The 17604-nt window shown below is 43.9% G+C and overlaps 1 protein-coding gene across 1 annotated transcript in view; it reads left to right on the top strand.

Moving 5' to 3' along the window:
• Nucleotides 1-15909, top strand: part of NLRP5 (NLR family pyrin domain containing 5) — a 31547-nt gene extending 15638 nt beyond the window's left edge. The window contains 7 exon segments of the mRNA XM_001917859.3: nucleotides 558-725; nucleotides 3177-3347; nucleotides 5165-5335; nucleotides 7476-7646; nucleotides 9578-9748; nucleotides 12919-13089; nucleotides 15351-15909. Of these exon segments, the coding sequence (XP_001917894.2) occupies nucleotides 558-725; nucleotides 3177-3347; nucleotides 5165-5335; nucleotides 7476-7646; nucleotides 9578-9748; nucleotides 12919-13089; nucleotides 15351-15483 (1156 nt within the window). The 3' untranslated portion in view covers nucleotides 15484-15909.
• Nucleotides 15910-17604: the final 1695 nt, after the last annotated feature.

The following is a 17604-nucleotide window of genomic DNA, read 5'->3' on the forward strand; positions in this document are numbered from 1 at the left end:
GTTTGTAGTTCTAGCCTATTCTTTTTTTTTTTTTTTTTAAAGATTTTATTATTTCCTTTTTCTCCCCAAAGCCCCCTGGTACATATTTGTATATTCTTCGTTGTGGGTTCTTCTAGTTGTGGTATGTGGGACGCTGCCTCAGCGTGGTCTGATGAGCAGTGCCATGTCCGCGCCCAGGATTCGAACTAACGAAACACTGGGCCGCCTGCAGCGGAGCGCGCGAACTTAACCACTCGGCCACGGGGCCAGCCCCTAGTTCTAGCCTATTCTTAAAGGACTATACTGTATTTCATTCTTAAGCATAACTCTTTTGTTTGACTGTTAAACGTCTCCCCCACTAGATTCAGTTCCATGAGAGCATGAACTATTAAGATTGCTTAATACTCTATTTCCAACACCTGGTGCATCACAGATGCTTAAGTATTTGTCACTTTAAAATAAAATAAAATAATGAGAGGGGTGAGAGTTGGAATGGGAGAAGAGTGAGAAGGAGAAATTAGGACACAACTCTATGTCACCAGTGTCTAATCGGCATTTTCTTTTTTCCTCTTCTGTAGATTTAAAGGTGCCCAGATTACCCTTGGTCTCCGTCATCTCTGGATGACTCTTCTTGTCAACCGCAATATTAAATACCTGAACTTGGAGAGGACTCGCCTGAAGAATGAAGATGTAGGGATGGCATGTGAAGCACTAAGACACCCAAACTGTTTGCTGGAGTCTTTGAGGTGAGTGCTGGCTATGGTTTTGGTTTTTATGATTTTGTCTTTGTTGTTGTTGTTTTTACTTTTTATTTTGAAATAATTACTCACAGCGAGCTGCAAAAATATTAGAGAAAGTTGGGAAGGTGACCAAGTCTGGAGATGGTTGGTAGCAGTGGTTGAACAACGGTGTGTACGGACTCAATGACGCTAAACTGTACACCGAAAATGGTTAAAATAGCCAATTTTGTGTTCTGTGTATTTTACCACAATAAAAAAGTAACTTTCAACGTTTCATAAAGATAAGACAAAATATTACAAAGAGGTCACACGTACACTTCGGGCAGTGTCTCTCAATGGTTATATCTTACATAACTACAGGACAATGTCAAAACCAGGACGTCGACACTGGGCAATGTGTGTATGTTGTTCTGTCATTTTATCACATGTGTAGATTCATGAAACCACACTGCTACTGAGATACAGAAACGCCATCATCTTTGTGTTGCCCTTTCATAGTCACAGCCCTTCCCAGCCCCACCATCCTGAATCCCTGGCAATAACTCATTTTCCATCTCTATAATTTTGTCATTTCGACAATGCTACACAATGGAACCATGCAGCACGTCACACCCTGAGATTGGCTTTTCTCAATCAACAAACGCTCTTGAGGTCCATCCAAACTGTTCTGTGCATCAATACCATGTTCCTTGTTATGGCTGAGTGCTATCTGGTGATATGGATGTGCCACAGTTAGTGTATCTATCCACCTATCCAGGGACGTTTTGGCCATTTCCAGTTTGGGTCTATTACTACAGTTTTGTAAATCCTAGGCATGCGTTTTGTTGATTGGATTAGCTTGGTATAAAGTCACAGCTCCTCGATGCTTTTGGTATTCTGAGACAGAGAAGTGCAACGTCTGTTTCGAGCTTTGTGCATTGACACACAGCAACTTGGAAAAGTAGTTTGCTTTGCACAACAGTGTGATTGCTCTGTAACCCACAGGCTGCACTTTTAAGAATGTGACCCAAGGAAACCAGCCAAAGCATAGGAGTCCTTGCAGGATGGACATGCATTTGTGTTTGCCCGAGACTATGTGGTTTTACAGTCGTCTCTGGGAACAAAGAGGAAGCAGCTGCCAATTCTCTCTCTCTGGCTGCTTCACAAATAGAGCAATTGGAGCTTGGGTTCAAAAAATAAATATGATACATCAGAGAAGAGGAGCCAAGGAAAGAGAAAGTGCAAAGTCATATGGTGGGAGGTGATAGCCTGTTTCTTGGAACCATAATGACTTTGCCTCCTGGCGATCCCTGAGGGCAGGAGTCTTGTTCTGTGTCCTTCACTGCCGTATTCCCAGAGCCTAGAACTGCTCTGTTCCTAGCACCTGGCCCGTATTATTCCCCGAAATGTCTACTAGATGGAAGAGGGCATGGGATGATTGGGTAACTCTCTGAGTGGGAGATGACTTTGAAAGATTGGGTCACATTGTGAAGCATTTTGATTGCAACCTCCTCAATATGACTTTCAAACCCTGCCATTTGCAACATGGACTGTGAAAGCATTATGCTAAGTGAGACAAGTCAGAGAAAGACAAATACTATATCACCTCACTTGTATATGGAATCTAAAAAAAGCCAAACCCATAAAAAGAGAGGGTAAAATGGTGGGTACCAGGGCCTGGGGGGGTGGGGGAATTGGGGAGATGATGTTTAAGGGTACAAACTTGCAACTAGCAGATAAATAGTTTCTGAAGATCTAATGTACAGTATAGTGAATATAGACAACAATGTTGTATTATAGTCATCAAACTTGCTAAGGGTCTAGATCTTAATTATTCCAACCACAAAAAAGAAATGCTAATTAGGTGACATGATAGAGGTGGTGGCTGATGCTACAATGGCAATCATATTTCAATGTAAATATATCAAATCAACATATTTGCACCTTAAACTTACCCTTGCAGGACATTCGGTCCTGTCCAAAATGTCCAGAAGACGCTTGAGCCAAATGTCATGCATGGACCAAATGTCTTCTGGATATTTTGGAGAGGACTGAATGTCTGCTATTCATACTTACACAATGTTATATGTCAGATATATTTCACTTTTTTTAAAAGTACAATATAAATATATGCCATGTTGGCTGGTGATCATTGCTATGAATAAACTAATCCTGGAGAGGTGGGAGTAGGGTGGGGTGGAACAGGCACAGTTTAAGTAAAGTGTTAGGGCTGGCTTACTCAGAAGAGGCGATGTTCAGGAGACTGGAATGAAAAATTGAGCCATATAAAGACCTGGGATTGGGGGTGAGGAGGGATGTTGCAAACAGGAACAGCAAATGTTCAGACCCCCAAGGCCAGAGCAAAGAGTGTCCAGGAACCAGCAGTATGGACAGAGTGGCCGGTGTTCAGTGAGTGAGGGGAGAGGGGTTGCTTTTTGGGAGAGACAAGGATGTGTTCCATATTGCCTGTCTCTGCAGGTTGGATCACTGTGGGTTAACCCACGCCTGCTGTGTGGTGATCTCCCAAATCCTCATGACGTCCATCAACCTCAAGTCCCTCAGCCTGGCAGGAAATAAGGTGACAGACCAGGGCATGAAGCCTCTCTGTGATGCCTTGAAGGTCTCCCAGTGCACCCTGCAGAGGCTGATGTGAGTCACGCTTCTCTCTGAGGGGTTATCTTCTCTTAACTGAGATGGTCCAAGTGACGGGGAAGGGGAGGGAATTAGCTGATGCATGAGCCGGGGGTTAAAATGGGAGTTGTGACCTCATGAGAATGCCCCAATGTTGAGGATTAAGAAAGACCCAATAAATAACATCTCTGTCTTTGCTACTGAGCTCTGAACTGATGTAAAAGATGGAACCAGAAGACAAACTCATAGAACCAGAGAGTAGAATGGCGGTTACCAGGAGCTGGGAGTCAGGGAAGTGGGGAGATGTTGGTCAAGGGGCACAAACTTCCAGTTATAAGATGCATAAGCTCTGGGGATCTCATGCACAGCATTCTGATTATAGTTAACAATACCATGTTATATACTTGAAAGTGTCATCGATGCTGAAATCCTGGAGTCATAGGCTTGTAGGGAAAGCTGCCATCTATGGCGTCCCTTGAGCACCAGGCTACGTGTTAAGTGTTCTAGTCCCATTCTTCTAAAACCTGCCACAGCAGTAACATCCCTCCTCCATCAGGAGTTTGGTTCTAAAGTCACAGCAAAGCTTGAAAACCAAATAACACAAATTGCCCTTTAAGGCCCAGAGGGGGAAAATCACAGAAGAAGCCAACAGACCTTCCATCAGTCTGTAGGAGAGGTGGGAGAAAACTTTCATCTACCCTCTTATGTTCAGTATCTGGGGCCTGAAAATTAAACTAACAATGGACAGATTAACCAGGAGAAAGAGCATACAAAGTTTATTGATAATTTTTTTAACACGCATGGGGGCTTCACAGAAAAGAAGTGAAAAATCCAGAGAAGTGGTTAGACTCAGGGGTTCATATACCATTTTAACAAAGGGGGATAAATTGTGGAGAACGGACAAGACAAAGGAAAGAGATTTTGGGCTTCTAGGACTGATAACTTGTGGTAAGGTGACTAGCGAGTACACGGGGGAAACTTATGGTAGATAAGGGTAATGTGAAGACATCTCAGGACCATCTCTGTCTCTGGTGATAGGGGTGGTTCTCTCCCTGGTACAGGAGAGGGGGGACACCTACACAAGGAAGTTTATGCCCTGCTTTTAGGCTGATGGGCAGAGCACAGAGAGCTCTTCTTGTGTCTGATTTTTTTCTCAATTGTCTTCAGTTCAAAATAACCCTTATGTTAAAGTGCCATATTTGGAGCTGGCATATCCAGATCCCCTTCAAGTCCAACCCAGCCAGCATTTCTTCCTTCGTTGAAAGAAATAACCATCAGTGATAAGGAGTAAGTGCCGCCATATGCAATGCACTGCTCTAAGCACTATGGATATGTTAATTCGTTTAACTTTGTCACAACCCCATGACAGAAGCACTGTCAAACTCTTATTTTTCATGTACAACTTTTTCTTAAGCTTTGAGAAACAGATGGAATATCTAATTTATGTGTAAGGGTCACGACATGCTAAATGTAGGTACTCCTAAATAGAGAGGTCACACATCTCAGCAAAACCTCACACCGTAGCATACGGGGGAAGGAAAACAGCCAAGTGGAGAACAGATTCACAGTGCCTGTGTGTTCCCCATTGTGGCTGATGGCAGATATAATCACCGACGATATTTAGAGTATTTTTTTTGGACTGAAATACCAGAGTTGAGTTCACAAGTTAAGCACAGACATGATGTGACGTCACAACACAATGTGACGTCACCACCATCTGCAAGGGCATGTCAGCTACAGGGCTGATGTTTCTTTCTCTTCCTTGCAAGGGAGGCAGAGATGAAACTTTAAGAACAGAGCTCATCACCTCCTTTCTGGGGACTCTCTCCTTGCAGACTGGGCAACTGCGGCCTCACGGCTGCTGACTGCCAGGATCTGGCCTCCAGCCTCATCAGCAACCTGAGCTTGACACACTTGGACCTGTCCAGCAACAGCCTGGGGAGTGAAGGCATGAATCTGTTGTATCGAACCATCAAACTTCCCAACTGTGGGCTGCAGAGGCTGATGTGAGTCCAACTCGTGGCCTTCGAGGACTTTATCGCTTTGTCACAAAGAGCACGTGCTGCTCTCAAAGTGCTAAGCAGTGGGGAGCGTGGATATTGTCTCAATGAAGGGAGCTGATAAGTGCTACCTCCCGTCCCTACCAGTCATCTCCTGGATCTCATCCTTCTGTGCAAAATTCTATCTCTGCCTTTGTGTTTTCTTACAGAGGGAGGTCGTCACTCATCCATATACAGTCGATTCTCATTATTCGTGGTTGCAACGTTCTATAAAGTCACCGCAAGAACCGAATTAGCAAATATGGAACCATTGCTCCCAAAGTAGATACAGGGTTAGGTTCCTGCAGCCTCTGGTCACGACATTTTCATCAACCAAATACATAACCTCTTTTTGTCTGTTTCTGTGTAAAGACACCTTCTTTAATCCATGTTGTTGATTCGTCAACAGTGAACTTGCAGCCAACAGTGCTATAACTCACACCAGAAGGAAGCTTATGTAACACAGGCACTTTCTCCATAAGGCAAATCCCAGCCTTCTTGCACTTAGAAACACTAGACAGCCCTTTAGCACAGTGCTTGGGAGCCATTTTAAACAAAATCACCAACAAAAACAAAAATGCAAAAAATCATAGCGCTTCCTGGACCACAAAAAGGACACGTGTTTATGGTTGAAAGCCGAAACAAGTTCAACCCCAGCTGGGAACGTGAGCAACAGGCAACTCAAATTTTCCTCTGCTCCGCACATGCGTGTGGCCACCTTGAACAGTGAGCACCACGAGTGTTGATTTTGAGGCTCACAAATAAATTTTAGCAAGTAGGCAAATTCACGAACACAGAATCTATGAATAATGAGGGTCGACTATTTATTAAGCACTTACTTTGGGCAAACACTCTTAGTTGCTAGTGATACAGACATGAAAGACAGATGTGGTCCCTATTTTACATAGGTTAAATTCTGGTGAGGAGGAGTTGACAATATGATTTTCAGACAATGGTGATGGTGACGCAGGGCCAACAGCCACAAAGTCTGTGTTATGCAGTTCTGGGAGCACCGTGCACACACCTGGAGGATGCTATGTCCTCTAGCTACCATATAAGATGTCTCTATCACTGTTTTAAAAACTGCCTCCTCATGTTGCCAGATTTCTCTTCTATCCCAAATCTTTGGTTGGCAGTGAGAATGAGAGACTTTTGTTACTCTCATTCAGTACCATCAACTTTCTGTGCTTTGCTCCATCAGGAAGAATTTGCTTTCTGCCATGTCGTCATTTTGACCAATGAGTCCACCAATAACTTCATATGAGTGAAAAATATTCATGCATTAATGGTATACCTGTAGCCAGAAATTCTGTTACAGAATATAACTTTAATGTCTATGTCTACCTTATGATGAATTCTAAGGTTTCCCAGTAAATAAGTAATGGGGAAATACTGATTGTAGTAGATAGAATAGTAACGCCCCCCCCCGAAGATGTCCACATACTAATCTCTGGGACCTGTGGATACATTACCTTACATGGCAAAAGGGATTTTGCAGGTGTGATTAAGAATCTTGAGGTGGAGAGATGGTCCTGGATTATCTGGGTGGCCCCAATGTAATCAAGGGTTTTTATAACGGAAAGAAGGAGGTGGGAGAGTCAGAGGTGGAGACGAAATAACAGAGGTCACACTGATGCAATTGCTGCCTGGAGACTAGGAGCTAAGGAACGTGGGCAGCCTATAAAAGCGGTAAGAGGCAAGGACACAGATTCTCCCTGAGAGCCTCAGGAAGGAACACAGCCCAGCTAACACCTGATTTTTTAGCCCAATGAGTCTCAGATCTCCAGAACTGTAAGATAACGTGTGTTTTAAGCCACTAAGTTTGTGGTAATTTGTTATTACAGCTGTAGGAGACTAATGCATTGACTGTGAAGGAAAATTAAAAAGATGGTCAGAGAATCTTGAGTAGCATCCAGCACATGCATTATGCAGGCGTTGTGCCAAGTGCTTCATAGTCATTCCATCATTTAAGCCCAACGGCCTTCTTAAAGACAAACATAACCCCTTCTCAAAGGAGGAGCAAACTAAGGCCAAGAGAAGTTGCATACCTAAGATCACACTAAAGCCTGAGGGTCACTTTTCTCTTTCCCTTGTGTGTGCCCTGCAGACTAAATGAATGCAACTTGGACATCGCTAGCTGTGGCTTTCTTGGCTTTGCACTTGTGGGCAACAGACGTCTGACGCATCTGAGCCTTAGCATGAACCCCTTGGAAGATGCTGGAGTGAACCTTCTGTGTGAGGTCATGATGGAACCATCTTGTCACCTCCAGGACCTAGAGTAAGTTTCCATGGTTGCTGGGGATCAACTCTACTGTACTGAGGCCTGGGGTTCCTAGAAGATTGAGAGAGATGAGCAGAGAGACTGGTACCAAAAATTAGTTCCAGGGTCAACTGGTCCTCATTTTTTCCAGTGAACACTCTTTGTAAGTTGATGCATTGATGCTACAATGAGAGTGGGAAGGACAGAGAGATTATTCTGAACAGGAGCCCCATGGCAGGATCTATGGAGTTCTAGGTCACCCTTAATTTCTAAAACCTGTTCGCTTCTCAGAACGTGTCTCTTGCCCCAAGTTAATCTTCAGTTGTTTAAACTGTATGTGGGGTGGAGATGAGGGGGCTATCTATCCTTTAATCCCTTTTCTCTCTGGGGATCAAATTTCCTCACCCCTTATTGGAATGTTTCTATTCAAAAGGACTATTCCATTATTAAACAAACTGTAGAAAAATTAAAAGATCTCAATGAGCATAAACAAATCTCCAATCTCACAACCAAGTGATAATCACTGTTAATCTTTGGTAAATGTCTTCTGGATGCATAAGGAGCATTTAATGTTACAAAGGAAGGATCCTAGCAGTTAACGCTTAAAGCATTCTTACCACATGGCCGGCACAGGCTCTAAATATTTTGCATATCTAGTCTTATGTAGTCCCCCCACCAATCATATACCAGATGGGAACTAAAACTCCCAAGAATCCCAAACCTTGTCTAGGTCTCACATTCTGTCCTTGAGGATATGCAGATCAAAATAGCAAGTTAATCATGGTAGGGTACTGCATTGAATGATGTATCACAACTTTAAAAATCCCCTGAAGCTGGACACTTAGCTTATGTCCAATGTTTTAGTCATGTGTACCTTATAAACTTTGTGTATTTGGTAGTATTATGACTAATTACAAAGGTAGAATTAATAGGCCAAAAAGTGGGACCATTTTGAGATCTTTTCCCTCCCCAATCATGAACACAGGAAAGGAATTGGATGGAGATCATAGTCCACAAACCTCTGAAGGCACCTCAAGTATTAATTCCTCTATTTATTTTCACGAAATTGGCATTTCAAGCCCTACTTCTGCATGTTATAGAAACTAAAGCTTAGTCAATTGGAGATGTCATTTCTTTGGGATTGCATTTAAGTTCTGGGAGATTGTGTGGTCCTCACTATCATCATTTATCCATGCTGGCATCTAAGACTTGGCCGTTCCCACCTGATCTTCAGGTGTGAGTACTCACAATGGAATCCTTCCTCATTCTTGAAGTGAATGCCTCATGGAGATGAACTCTCTCATCCCCAATGGGATCATTCCATTCTTAGCATACTAAGCAGCAGATATGAGGCTCTGAAGCTGTTTCCATCATTTCTACTCGGATGAATCATCCAGTCATGACAGCAGGGCCATTTCCACCTCCCACCCCACTTGACCTGGGAACAGAAGCACAAGACCCCTCTCCTTTTGGATCCCAAACCCTGTCTAGCATTTCAACTATTTCTGTCATCTTTTCTCTCCCTCTCAGTGCTCTGTCCCTTTGTTGGGGACCATACCAGCTTCTACTGACTCACATTTTTTCTGTCTATCTCCCCCTCCATCATGGAGAATCTCTATCCCATCTTCAGGTGGGAAGCAAACTCTGATGTGCTCATTTCTTCTTCCAGAGATGCATCCAGTCACATCAAACACTGTCCCTGCTCTCTACTCTCCACTGTCCTCCCTCTCCTGAGCCAGTGGATGCCACATGGTCTAAGCTGTTCACAGGGATGGACAGAAAGCTTACCAGTTAGGAAAAATAAAGGAAATCCCCACTAATGTTTCTAAAATTATCCTACTGTAGCTCTCTCCTCAAAAGGTGCAGGTACATTCACTCATTCTCATTCTTTCTCTTTCTGTCTCTCTCGCTCTTGCTCTCGCTCTCTCTCTCCCTCCCTCCTCCTGCAGATTGGTGAAGTGTAATCTCACTGCCGCTTGCTGCAAGAACTTGTCCCTTATGATCTCAACAAGCAAACGCCTGAGGAGCCTGGATCTTGCTGCCAACGCCCTGCGTGATGAGGGGATTGTGGCTCTGTGCCAGGGACTGAAGCAACGGAAGAGTTCTCTGAGGAGACTCGGGTGAGTTCCTGAGATCACCACATTGAGGGCTGGGCACAGAGGACGGGGGACCAGGGCGTGAAGTCGCTTGAACAAAGACGATATTCTGACTTTCACAATTCCATTAAATTAGACAGAATACAACATTGGCAGAGTAATAGACTAAGGCGTAAATTCCAACCGGGCTCCTATATATGAAATGGCAAGTGCTTGAGAACAGGGTCCAGAGGTGGTTAGCACTCAACAAATGTTTATTGGACAACCCAGGTGTGCTAGACGTTGTGCCAAATGGTGACAGTACAGAGGTAAATAGACCTTGGCATTGCAGCATGTACAGTCTACTGAGAAAGATGGGCCAAAAAGCAAGTGATGACACTGGCGGTTCTCAAACTTTAGTAAGCATCAGAATCACCCGGGAGGCTTGTTAAAACAGTGTGCTGGTATGCACAATGAAATATTATTCAACCATAATTAAGGAATGAACTGTCAACCACGCTACAACATGGATGAACCTTGAAAACATTAGGCTAAGTGAGAGAAGCCAAATACAAAAGGTCACATGTTGTTTGATTCCATTTGTATGAAATATCCAGAATGGGAAAATCCATGGAGACAGAAAGGAGATTAGTAGTTTCCAGGGGCGGGATGGACTGCTTTGATGGGTATGGATTTCCTTTTGGGGTGATAAAAATAACTTGGAACTAAATAGAGGTGGTGGTCGCACAACATTGCGAACTCCCCTAGAAGGTGGTATATGGAACTATTTATCGAGCACTGACCATGTGCTAGTATTATCATGCATGCATTATTTATAACCCCCTTGACACTGGAGGGATGGGTAATATTCCTCTTTTGTTAGGCAAAGGGCTTAATCTGAGGAACAGTTTACTTCTCTAAATCACACATCATTCTTTAAACTCATCACCACCTCCGTTCTCTCACTTCCTCCACTTCTCTCTGTGCAGTCATGCCCACCTCCAGCTCCCTTTCATCCCTCTTAGCATCCAAGTTCTATGCCTTCTGTACTTGGCTGCATCCACCTAAAAATACTCCAGGCCTTGAAGAGCCCAACTCTCCACCCTCTGAGCACCTGTACTTAGGTAGCTGAGAATTGCAGGAGCAAAAATAGACAAACAAGGGCAGGTTGGTATCATGTGCAGTCAGTGGTCATTGATGTAAATTTCTGTTTTCCAGTATTTCATTTTTTTGGTTAACTTGCTTTACCCACTGCCAGAAACAAATTTCAAACCACTTGTATTCTCTGGAAACTTTTGAACTTCTTTCTGATGCTTGAGAAATGACCTCATCCCCTTCAAATCAATATAAAACCATTTCGTAGGAAAGCTCTAGACTTTCTACCATGAAACCAATTAATCTCTGCACCCACATTACCTCCTTTCTGAAACAATAAAGGGAGCGTCCCTATGATTCTGAGGTTAGCTTTACCCATATGGGGAATCCCATAATCATCTATGAAGTGCCCTATAGTATTGCTGAATCACCTCCCCCTTGCCTCTACCCTCAGCCTCCCTACTAGAGATTTTCTGTCCTCATAAATGCTTAGATATTTTAGAGGCAAAACCAATAATAGTAATAAAACTTCATTCAATCCCATCTCACCATCTAGCTATAGGCGGCTAAATCTACTTGAGTTGCATCCCACAGACATTTTACTCTGTGATAAGAATTCCTTGGGGCCGGCCCAGTGGCGCAACGGTTAAGTGTGCACGTTCTGCTTCTCGACGACCCGGAGTTCATGGTTCGGATCTCGGGTGTGGACATGGCACTGCTTGGCAAGCCATGCTGTGGCAGGTGTCCCACATATAAAGTAGAGGAAGATGGGCACGGATGTTAGCTCAGAGCCAGTCTTCCTCAGAAAAGAGAGGAGAATCAGCAGTAGTTAGCTCAGGGCTAATCTTCCTCAAAAAAAAATACATAAATAATTTAAAAAATTAAAAAACAACTGTCTTCCTTTATTAAAAAAAAAAAAAAAGAATTCCAAAATACGCATTTGGGACTCATTGCGACGTTTAAAATCTATATACCCACCACCTAGTTTAAACTACCTATCTGGCAAATTATTTCATAGCAAGACACAGATTTTGACGTTCCACCCCTAAGCACCTCAACAATGCATCTCCAAAGTCTAAGAGCACTGCTACAATACCATTAGTACGTCTAACAATGTTCTTTGGCTTTCCATTGCTCTTAGAATAAAACCCTAAATCCTTAATGTGACCTATAATGTCCAGCCTCGTCTCACACCACTGCCTCTGACTCTACTCTGGCCGCCTGGTTGATACTCCATTTCTGAGACACGTCCACCCCTTCCTTCCATAAGGGCGGTGTACGTGCAACTTCTTAACCGTGTAGCAACACTACCCCCGTTAACATAACTTACTTCTCTTCCTCTTTTGAGTTTTAGGTGAAATGTCACTTTCTCAGCAAGTCCCCTCCATGTTCCTTGTTTCTTTCCCTTGTTGCATGCTCCTCCACCTTTATCTTTGCTTTTTTCCACAACTGTAATTGAGTCATCCAGCAGCTCTCAACATGAGAACCAGCGGGAGCAACGGCATTGCCTGGGAACGCACTAGAAATGCAAATTTTCGGGTCCCTCCCCAGAACTACTGAACCAGAAACTTTCTGGGTGGAGCCCACCACTCTTCTTTTATTTTTTATATTTCTTTTTTAAATTTATTTTATTAAGGCCACATTGGTTTATAACATCATATAAATTTCAAGTGTACATCATTTCTGTTTCGACTTCTGTACAGACTGCCTCATACACTGCTGGGTGGGAATGTAAACTGGTACAGCCACTATGGAAAACAGTATGAGGATTCCTCAAAAAATTAAAAATAGAAATACCATATGATCCAGCTATTCCACTTCTGGATATTTGTCCAAAGAACATGAAAATGTTAATTTTAAAAGATTTATGCACCTCTCTGTTCGTTGCAGCAATATTCACAATAGCCAAGACTTGGAAACAACCCAAGTGCCCATCAACAGATGAATGGATAAAGAAGATGTGTTACATAGATGTATACAATGGAATACTATTCAGCCATAAAAAAGACAAAACCATGCCACTCCCCTTTTTTAAAACGTTGATGTGAAAGTCAAATGGGTTGAAGGAAGGATGGATCATTGATCTTTGGGGTTATTTCTTGGGTGTGCTTGCCCTGCAGGTTGGAGGCATGTGAATTGACTTCTGGTTGTTGTGAGGTGCTCTCCTCGGCCCTCTCCTGCAACCAGCACCTGACCAGCCTAAACCTGATACGGAACAATTTCAGTCCTGGAGGAATGATGAAGCTGTGTTCAGCCTTTGCACATCCCACATCTAATCTACAAATAATTGGGTAAGTCAATGATGATTGTCTTCTGAGATACAAACCTCCTTCTATTACAGGCATGCTAGTTGGTGGAGAAGCAGTTTATCAGAGAAGTTGAGATCATCACTCAGCAACAAGATCTTTATTCAACCAATAAGTGCTCACTATATTCCGGGCACTGTGCTGGGTGCTGGGGATACAGGGGTGTGGAGTCAGAGTCAAGGTGCCTGATATCATGGGGCTTACTTTTGGATGGGTTGGTGGAGAGCGGAGAGAAAACATACAAATAAAATGTTTATCTTCAAAAAACTAAAAATGGAATTGCTGTATGATCCAACTATTCTACTTCTGGGAATCGAAAGCAGTATCTCGAAGAGAGATTTGCACACCTATGTCCACAGCAGCATTGCTCACAACAGCCAAAAGGTGAAGACAGCCTAAATGTCCATCAACGTAAGGACAAATAAATAAAATGTGGTCTATCCATACCATGGACTATCATTCAACCATAGAAAGGAATGACGTCCTAGTACGTGCTACAATGTGGATAAACTGAAACATTATGTTAAGTGAAAGAAACCAGACACAAAAGGTCACATCAAATCCTCATAAGTTGACACATGTAAGTGCTTAGTTCCTTAGAACACGAGAAACATTAAAGTATTGTCTTTCTATTTGAAGGATAAGAGAGAGAGGCCAGCAAAGGGGAGGGTAAGGAGTAGTGGCAAAACTTAAAAAAAAAAAAGGGGGGGGGGGATGTGGCTTCACGAAAGCTAAGAGAAGATGGGGTTCTAAGAAGGAAGTAAGCAAGCCTTGCGTCTAATGCTGCTGGGAGATGGAGAAAGAAGAGAAGAGAAGAGAGTCTGCTGGCTGTGGCACCTCGGAGCTGATTAATCACTTTGAGCAGTTCTGGTGGGACAGTGAAAGCATAAGTCAGGCTGAGCTGGACTGAAGAACGAACGAGAGAGGAAGTGGAAACGTTGTGTGCAGACTAAGAAAGGTTTTGCTCTGGAGGGGAGAGAAAAGAAGTGGGTCGGGCTGGAGGCGGTGCAGGCTCGAGTCAAGATGCTTTTAAGACAGTGAATATCAGCACGTGCTCCACTGTGTCTTCTAGAGCGAGCAGTTGAAAAAGAAACTTAAAGGTTCCATGTTGTACGTCCTGGAGCACTGGATTGGTAAAGGTCACAAAAGATTAAGTAGGACTCTTCTTTAAGATTAGGGTGCTTCATTCATGTGCAAATGAGGGCTTAGAGATGGAGTTTCTATGTTTGATGGTAGAAAGAGCATTTGCCATTTAGCGCCCCATATTCACAGACAAAAGAGAAGTTAGGGGCATCCCTGGGAGTGAGCAAGTACAGTTAGGATGGGGGAAGTAAAGACTGGACTAGAGAAACATGGGCTGCAGCATAGACAGCCCACTCAGGTTGGTCGTGACGTATTTGCATCAGTAGCAAACTTCCTATTTGAGTAACTGTTTTCTCCTCTGTGGTCCAGCTCTCAGCAGTTGGCTTTATCCAGGGATCAAGTTTTGGCAATGGATGTAACCAGAAAGAACACAAGAGTGGTTGAAATGTGGGATGTGAGGGGAACAGGGGGAAGTGAAGGTGGACGGGGGGGATGGATGGGAAATTGTGGCTTAGTGGATGGGGAGATCTTGATGTGATCAAAGAGAATGGTTAGAGTGATCACTTCAGCAAACGAGCTGAAAAGGCAGATGGGCAGGTTTGAAAGACAGCATTTTTTACCAATGATTCAGGAGGTGGTATAGCCTTTGACAAGATCAGCTTGTGACCAAGGGACATAGTAATTGAGGTGGAGCAGAAGAGTCAGACCTGGGCGTTACTAATTGACCTTTCAGGAGCCTGGCTCTGCATCTCTAAAACGGGGCTGATGCTATGTATCTATTTGAATACCTGTTTCTCTCTCCTCCCCTAGAATATTAGCTTCATGAGGGTGGGGACTTTGCCTTGTTCATCACTGTGCCCCCAAACCCTATAGCAGGACTTGGCTTAAAGTCAGTCCTGGAGAAGGAGTTCACGGATGGATGAACAATCGTGCCTGCCTCTTAGGTTTCTTGTGAGGGGCAGTTGCCCATAACAGCTCAGTGTGGTATCTGACACATAAGAGTTCCTTCCATGTAGGGATTTACTTTGACTCTGTGGGAGAACATGCTCCTGCTCCTCGAGAAGAGGCTTCAGATCCTTGATGGGGTTTCCAGGAATTTTGAGGAAGGGAGAAGAGTCAGAAGCAAAGCCCCAGAGTAATCAGTCCCCTTTCTGCCTCCCCAGGCTGTGGAAATTGCAATTTCCTGCTCAAGTACGAAAGATGCTGGAGGAGGTGCAGCTACTCAAGCCGCATATAATCATTGATGATGGTTGGTACTCTTTCGATGGAGATGATCGGTATTGGTGGAAAAACTGAAGACATGAAAACCCTCCCCCACCACACCCATCCCGATGGAGGAATTTTAAAAGCTGTCTTCAGGGGCAAGCTGTGCCCGAAAGTTCCTTCCCAAAGATGGAAAATGATTTCTGATCCTCACAAAGCCCTTATTGGTAGTGATCCTTGTGTGTCCAACATAACTTGGTTATTGCATTTGCCTCTGTTGTAGGCTTCTGACCTTCAAGTCATAGGACCTCAGTATCTACAAAACGTCTGTCCTACCTCGGACTGTGTAAAGAGAATCAAATAAACCCTGAGAGCCTTGGGAGAAAGTGTACAGTGGCCTTCTTGACCCGGAGGGATATGATGCAAGAGCAGAGGTGGGACGACTTAGTTTCTTAAAAGTGGCCCCCTGGGGCCTGTCCGGTGGTGTAGTGGTTAAGTTTGCGTGCTCTGCTTCAGTGGCCTGGGGTTCATGGGTTCAGATCCCGGGCCTGGACCTGCACACCACTGACTCGTCAGCCAAGCTGTGGCAGTGTCTCACATACAAAATGGAGGAGGAGGGGCCGGCCTGGTGGCACAGCGGTTAAATGCTCACGTTCTGCTTCGGCAGCCTGGGGTTCATCAGTTCAGATCCTGGGTGCGGACACGGCACCGCTTGGCAAGCCATGCTGTGGCAGGCGTCCCACATGTAAAGTAGAGGAAGATGGGCATGGATGTTAGCTCAGGGCCAGTCTTCCTCAACAAAAAGAGGAGGGTTGACGGCAGATGTTAGCTCAGGGCTAATCTTCCTCCAAAAAAAAAGATGGAGAAAGAGTGGGACAGATGTTAGCTCAGGGCCAATATTCCTCACCAAAAAAAACCAAATGTGGTCCCCAGATTTCAATAATACAACTCCACTGGTTTAAAAAAAAAAACCTAAAGGGCCAGCCCAGTGGCATAGTGGTTAAGTTCGCATGCTCCACTTCAGCGGCCCAGGGGTCTCAGGTTTGGATCCCAGGGTGGACCCACACACCACTCATCAAGCCATGCTGTAGAGGCATCCCACATACAAAGTAGAGGAAGACTGGCATGGATGTTAACTCTGGGACAACCTTCCTCAAGCAGAAAGAGAAGATTGGTAACAGATGTCAGCTCAGGGCCAATCTTCCTCACCAAAAAAATTAAAAATAAAATAATAAAAAGTTAAAGCATGTACCTGAATGTCAAAGGATGTTATAAGTGTCACTCAATATCTGAAATAGAAACACAAAGCTGAACTTATCGCTTAGTGTGGTAAAGGAGAACTGATCTGCCACGGTCTGAGTAGAACAGAGTGCTATTCTCATGCAGGTAGTGATTTGGAGAAGGGAAGAGTTCAGGGATTGGTGGATCTTCGGGTTGAGTTGACGTGTAGTTACTCGGGTGAGACTGGCACTCACAAGTGTGTTTTTCAGAGTGAATCCCTCCCTGATTGACTGAATTTCAGTAGCTAAGGGGAATCATTGGTTGACTCGTAATGGCGCGTTCACTGAGGCAAGTTGTCTTGGGTCCATTTAATGGGTTTAAATTCGTTTGGGTAGCTACTTGTTGCTGTGGGTACAGAACAATCAGTCTCTTCCTAGGAGAATGGGAAATCTTGTGTTCTTAACCGTCTGTACTTTTTATGATTTTCTATATTTATTTCTCTAATCCGCAATGAGGATGAAAGTGAATGATGATGAGAACTGACACACACAGCCTTTATCATGTGTTCAGGCTCTGTTCCAAGCACTATCGATAAATTAACTCATTTGATTGTCAAATTCAAGCATCGTTTTTCAGATCTGGACATGTTTTTAGGCTTGTTTAAATCAGACAGTGATCGATCTGCCTCCACTTGCTCCTGTAATGTGGCTGATGAGAAGTTTATGTCAGGCACAGGAGAAATGTCAGCCCTGTAAGTTTACTTGGGTTTATGTTCTTAGCATTATCTTCAAGCTGTGGTTTCCTTCCAGGAATACTGTTAAACACCTACATGTTCTGGGGAAGTTAGTTCACATTATGTAATGCTTGTACATTGGACCAATGGGATGTGGTTTTTGTGAGGTGAATGTGGGGGAGAGGCATGCCACAGTTGGTCCTTCTGAGTTAGAGGAGTCCCAATCTTCCTCCTGAATACTATTTCCCCACATGGGACAC

The sequence above is a fragment of the Equus caballus genome, chromosome 10, assembly GCF_041296265.1.
Source record: "Equus caballus isolate H_3958 breed thoroughbred chromosome 10, TB-T2T, whole genome shotgun sequence".
In the NCBI taxonomy this organism is placed as follows: Eukaryota; Metazoa; Chordata; class Mammalia; order Perissodactyla; family Equidae; genus Equus; species Equus caballus.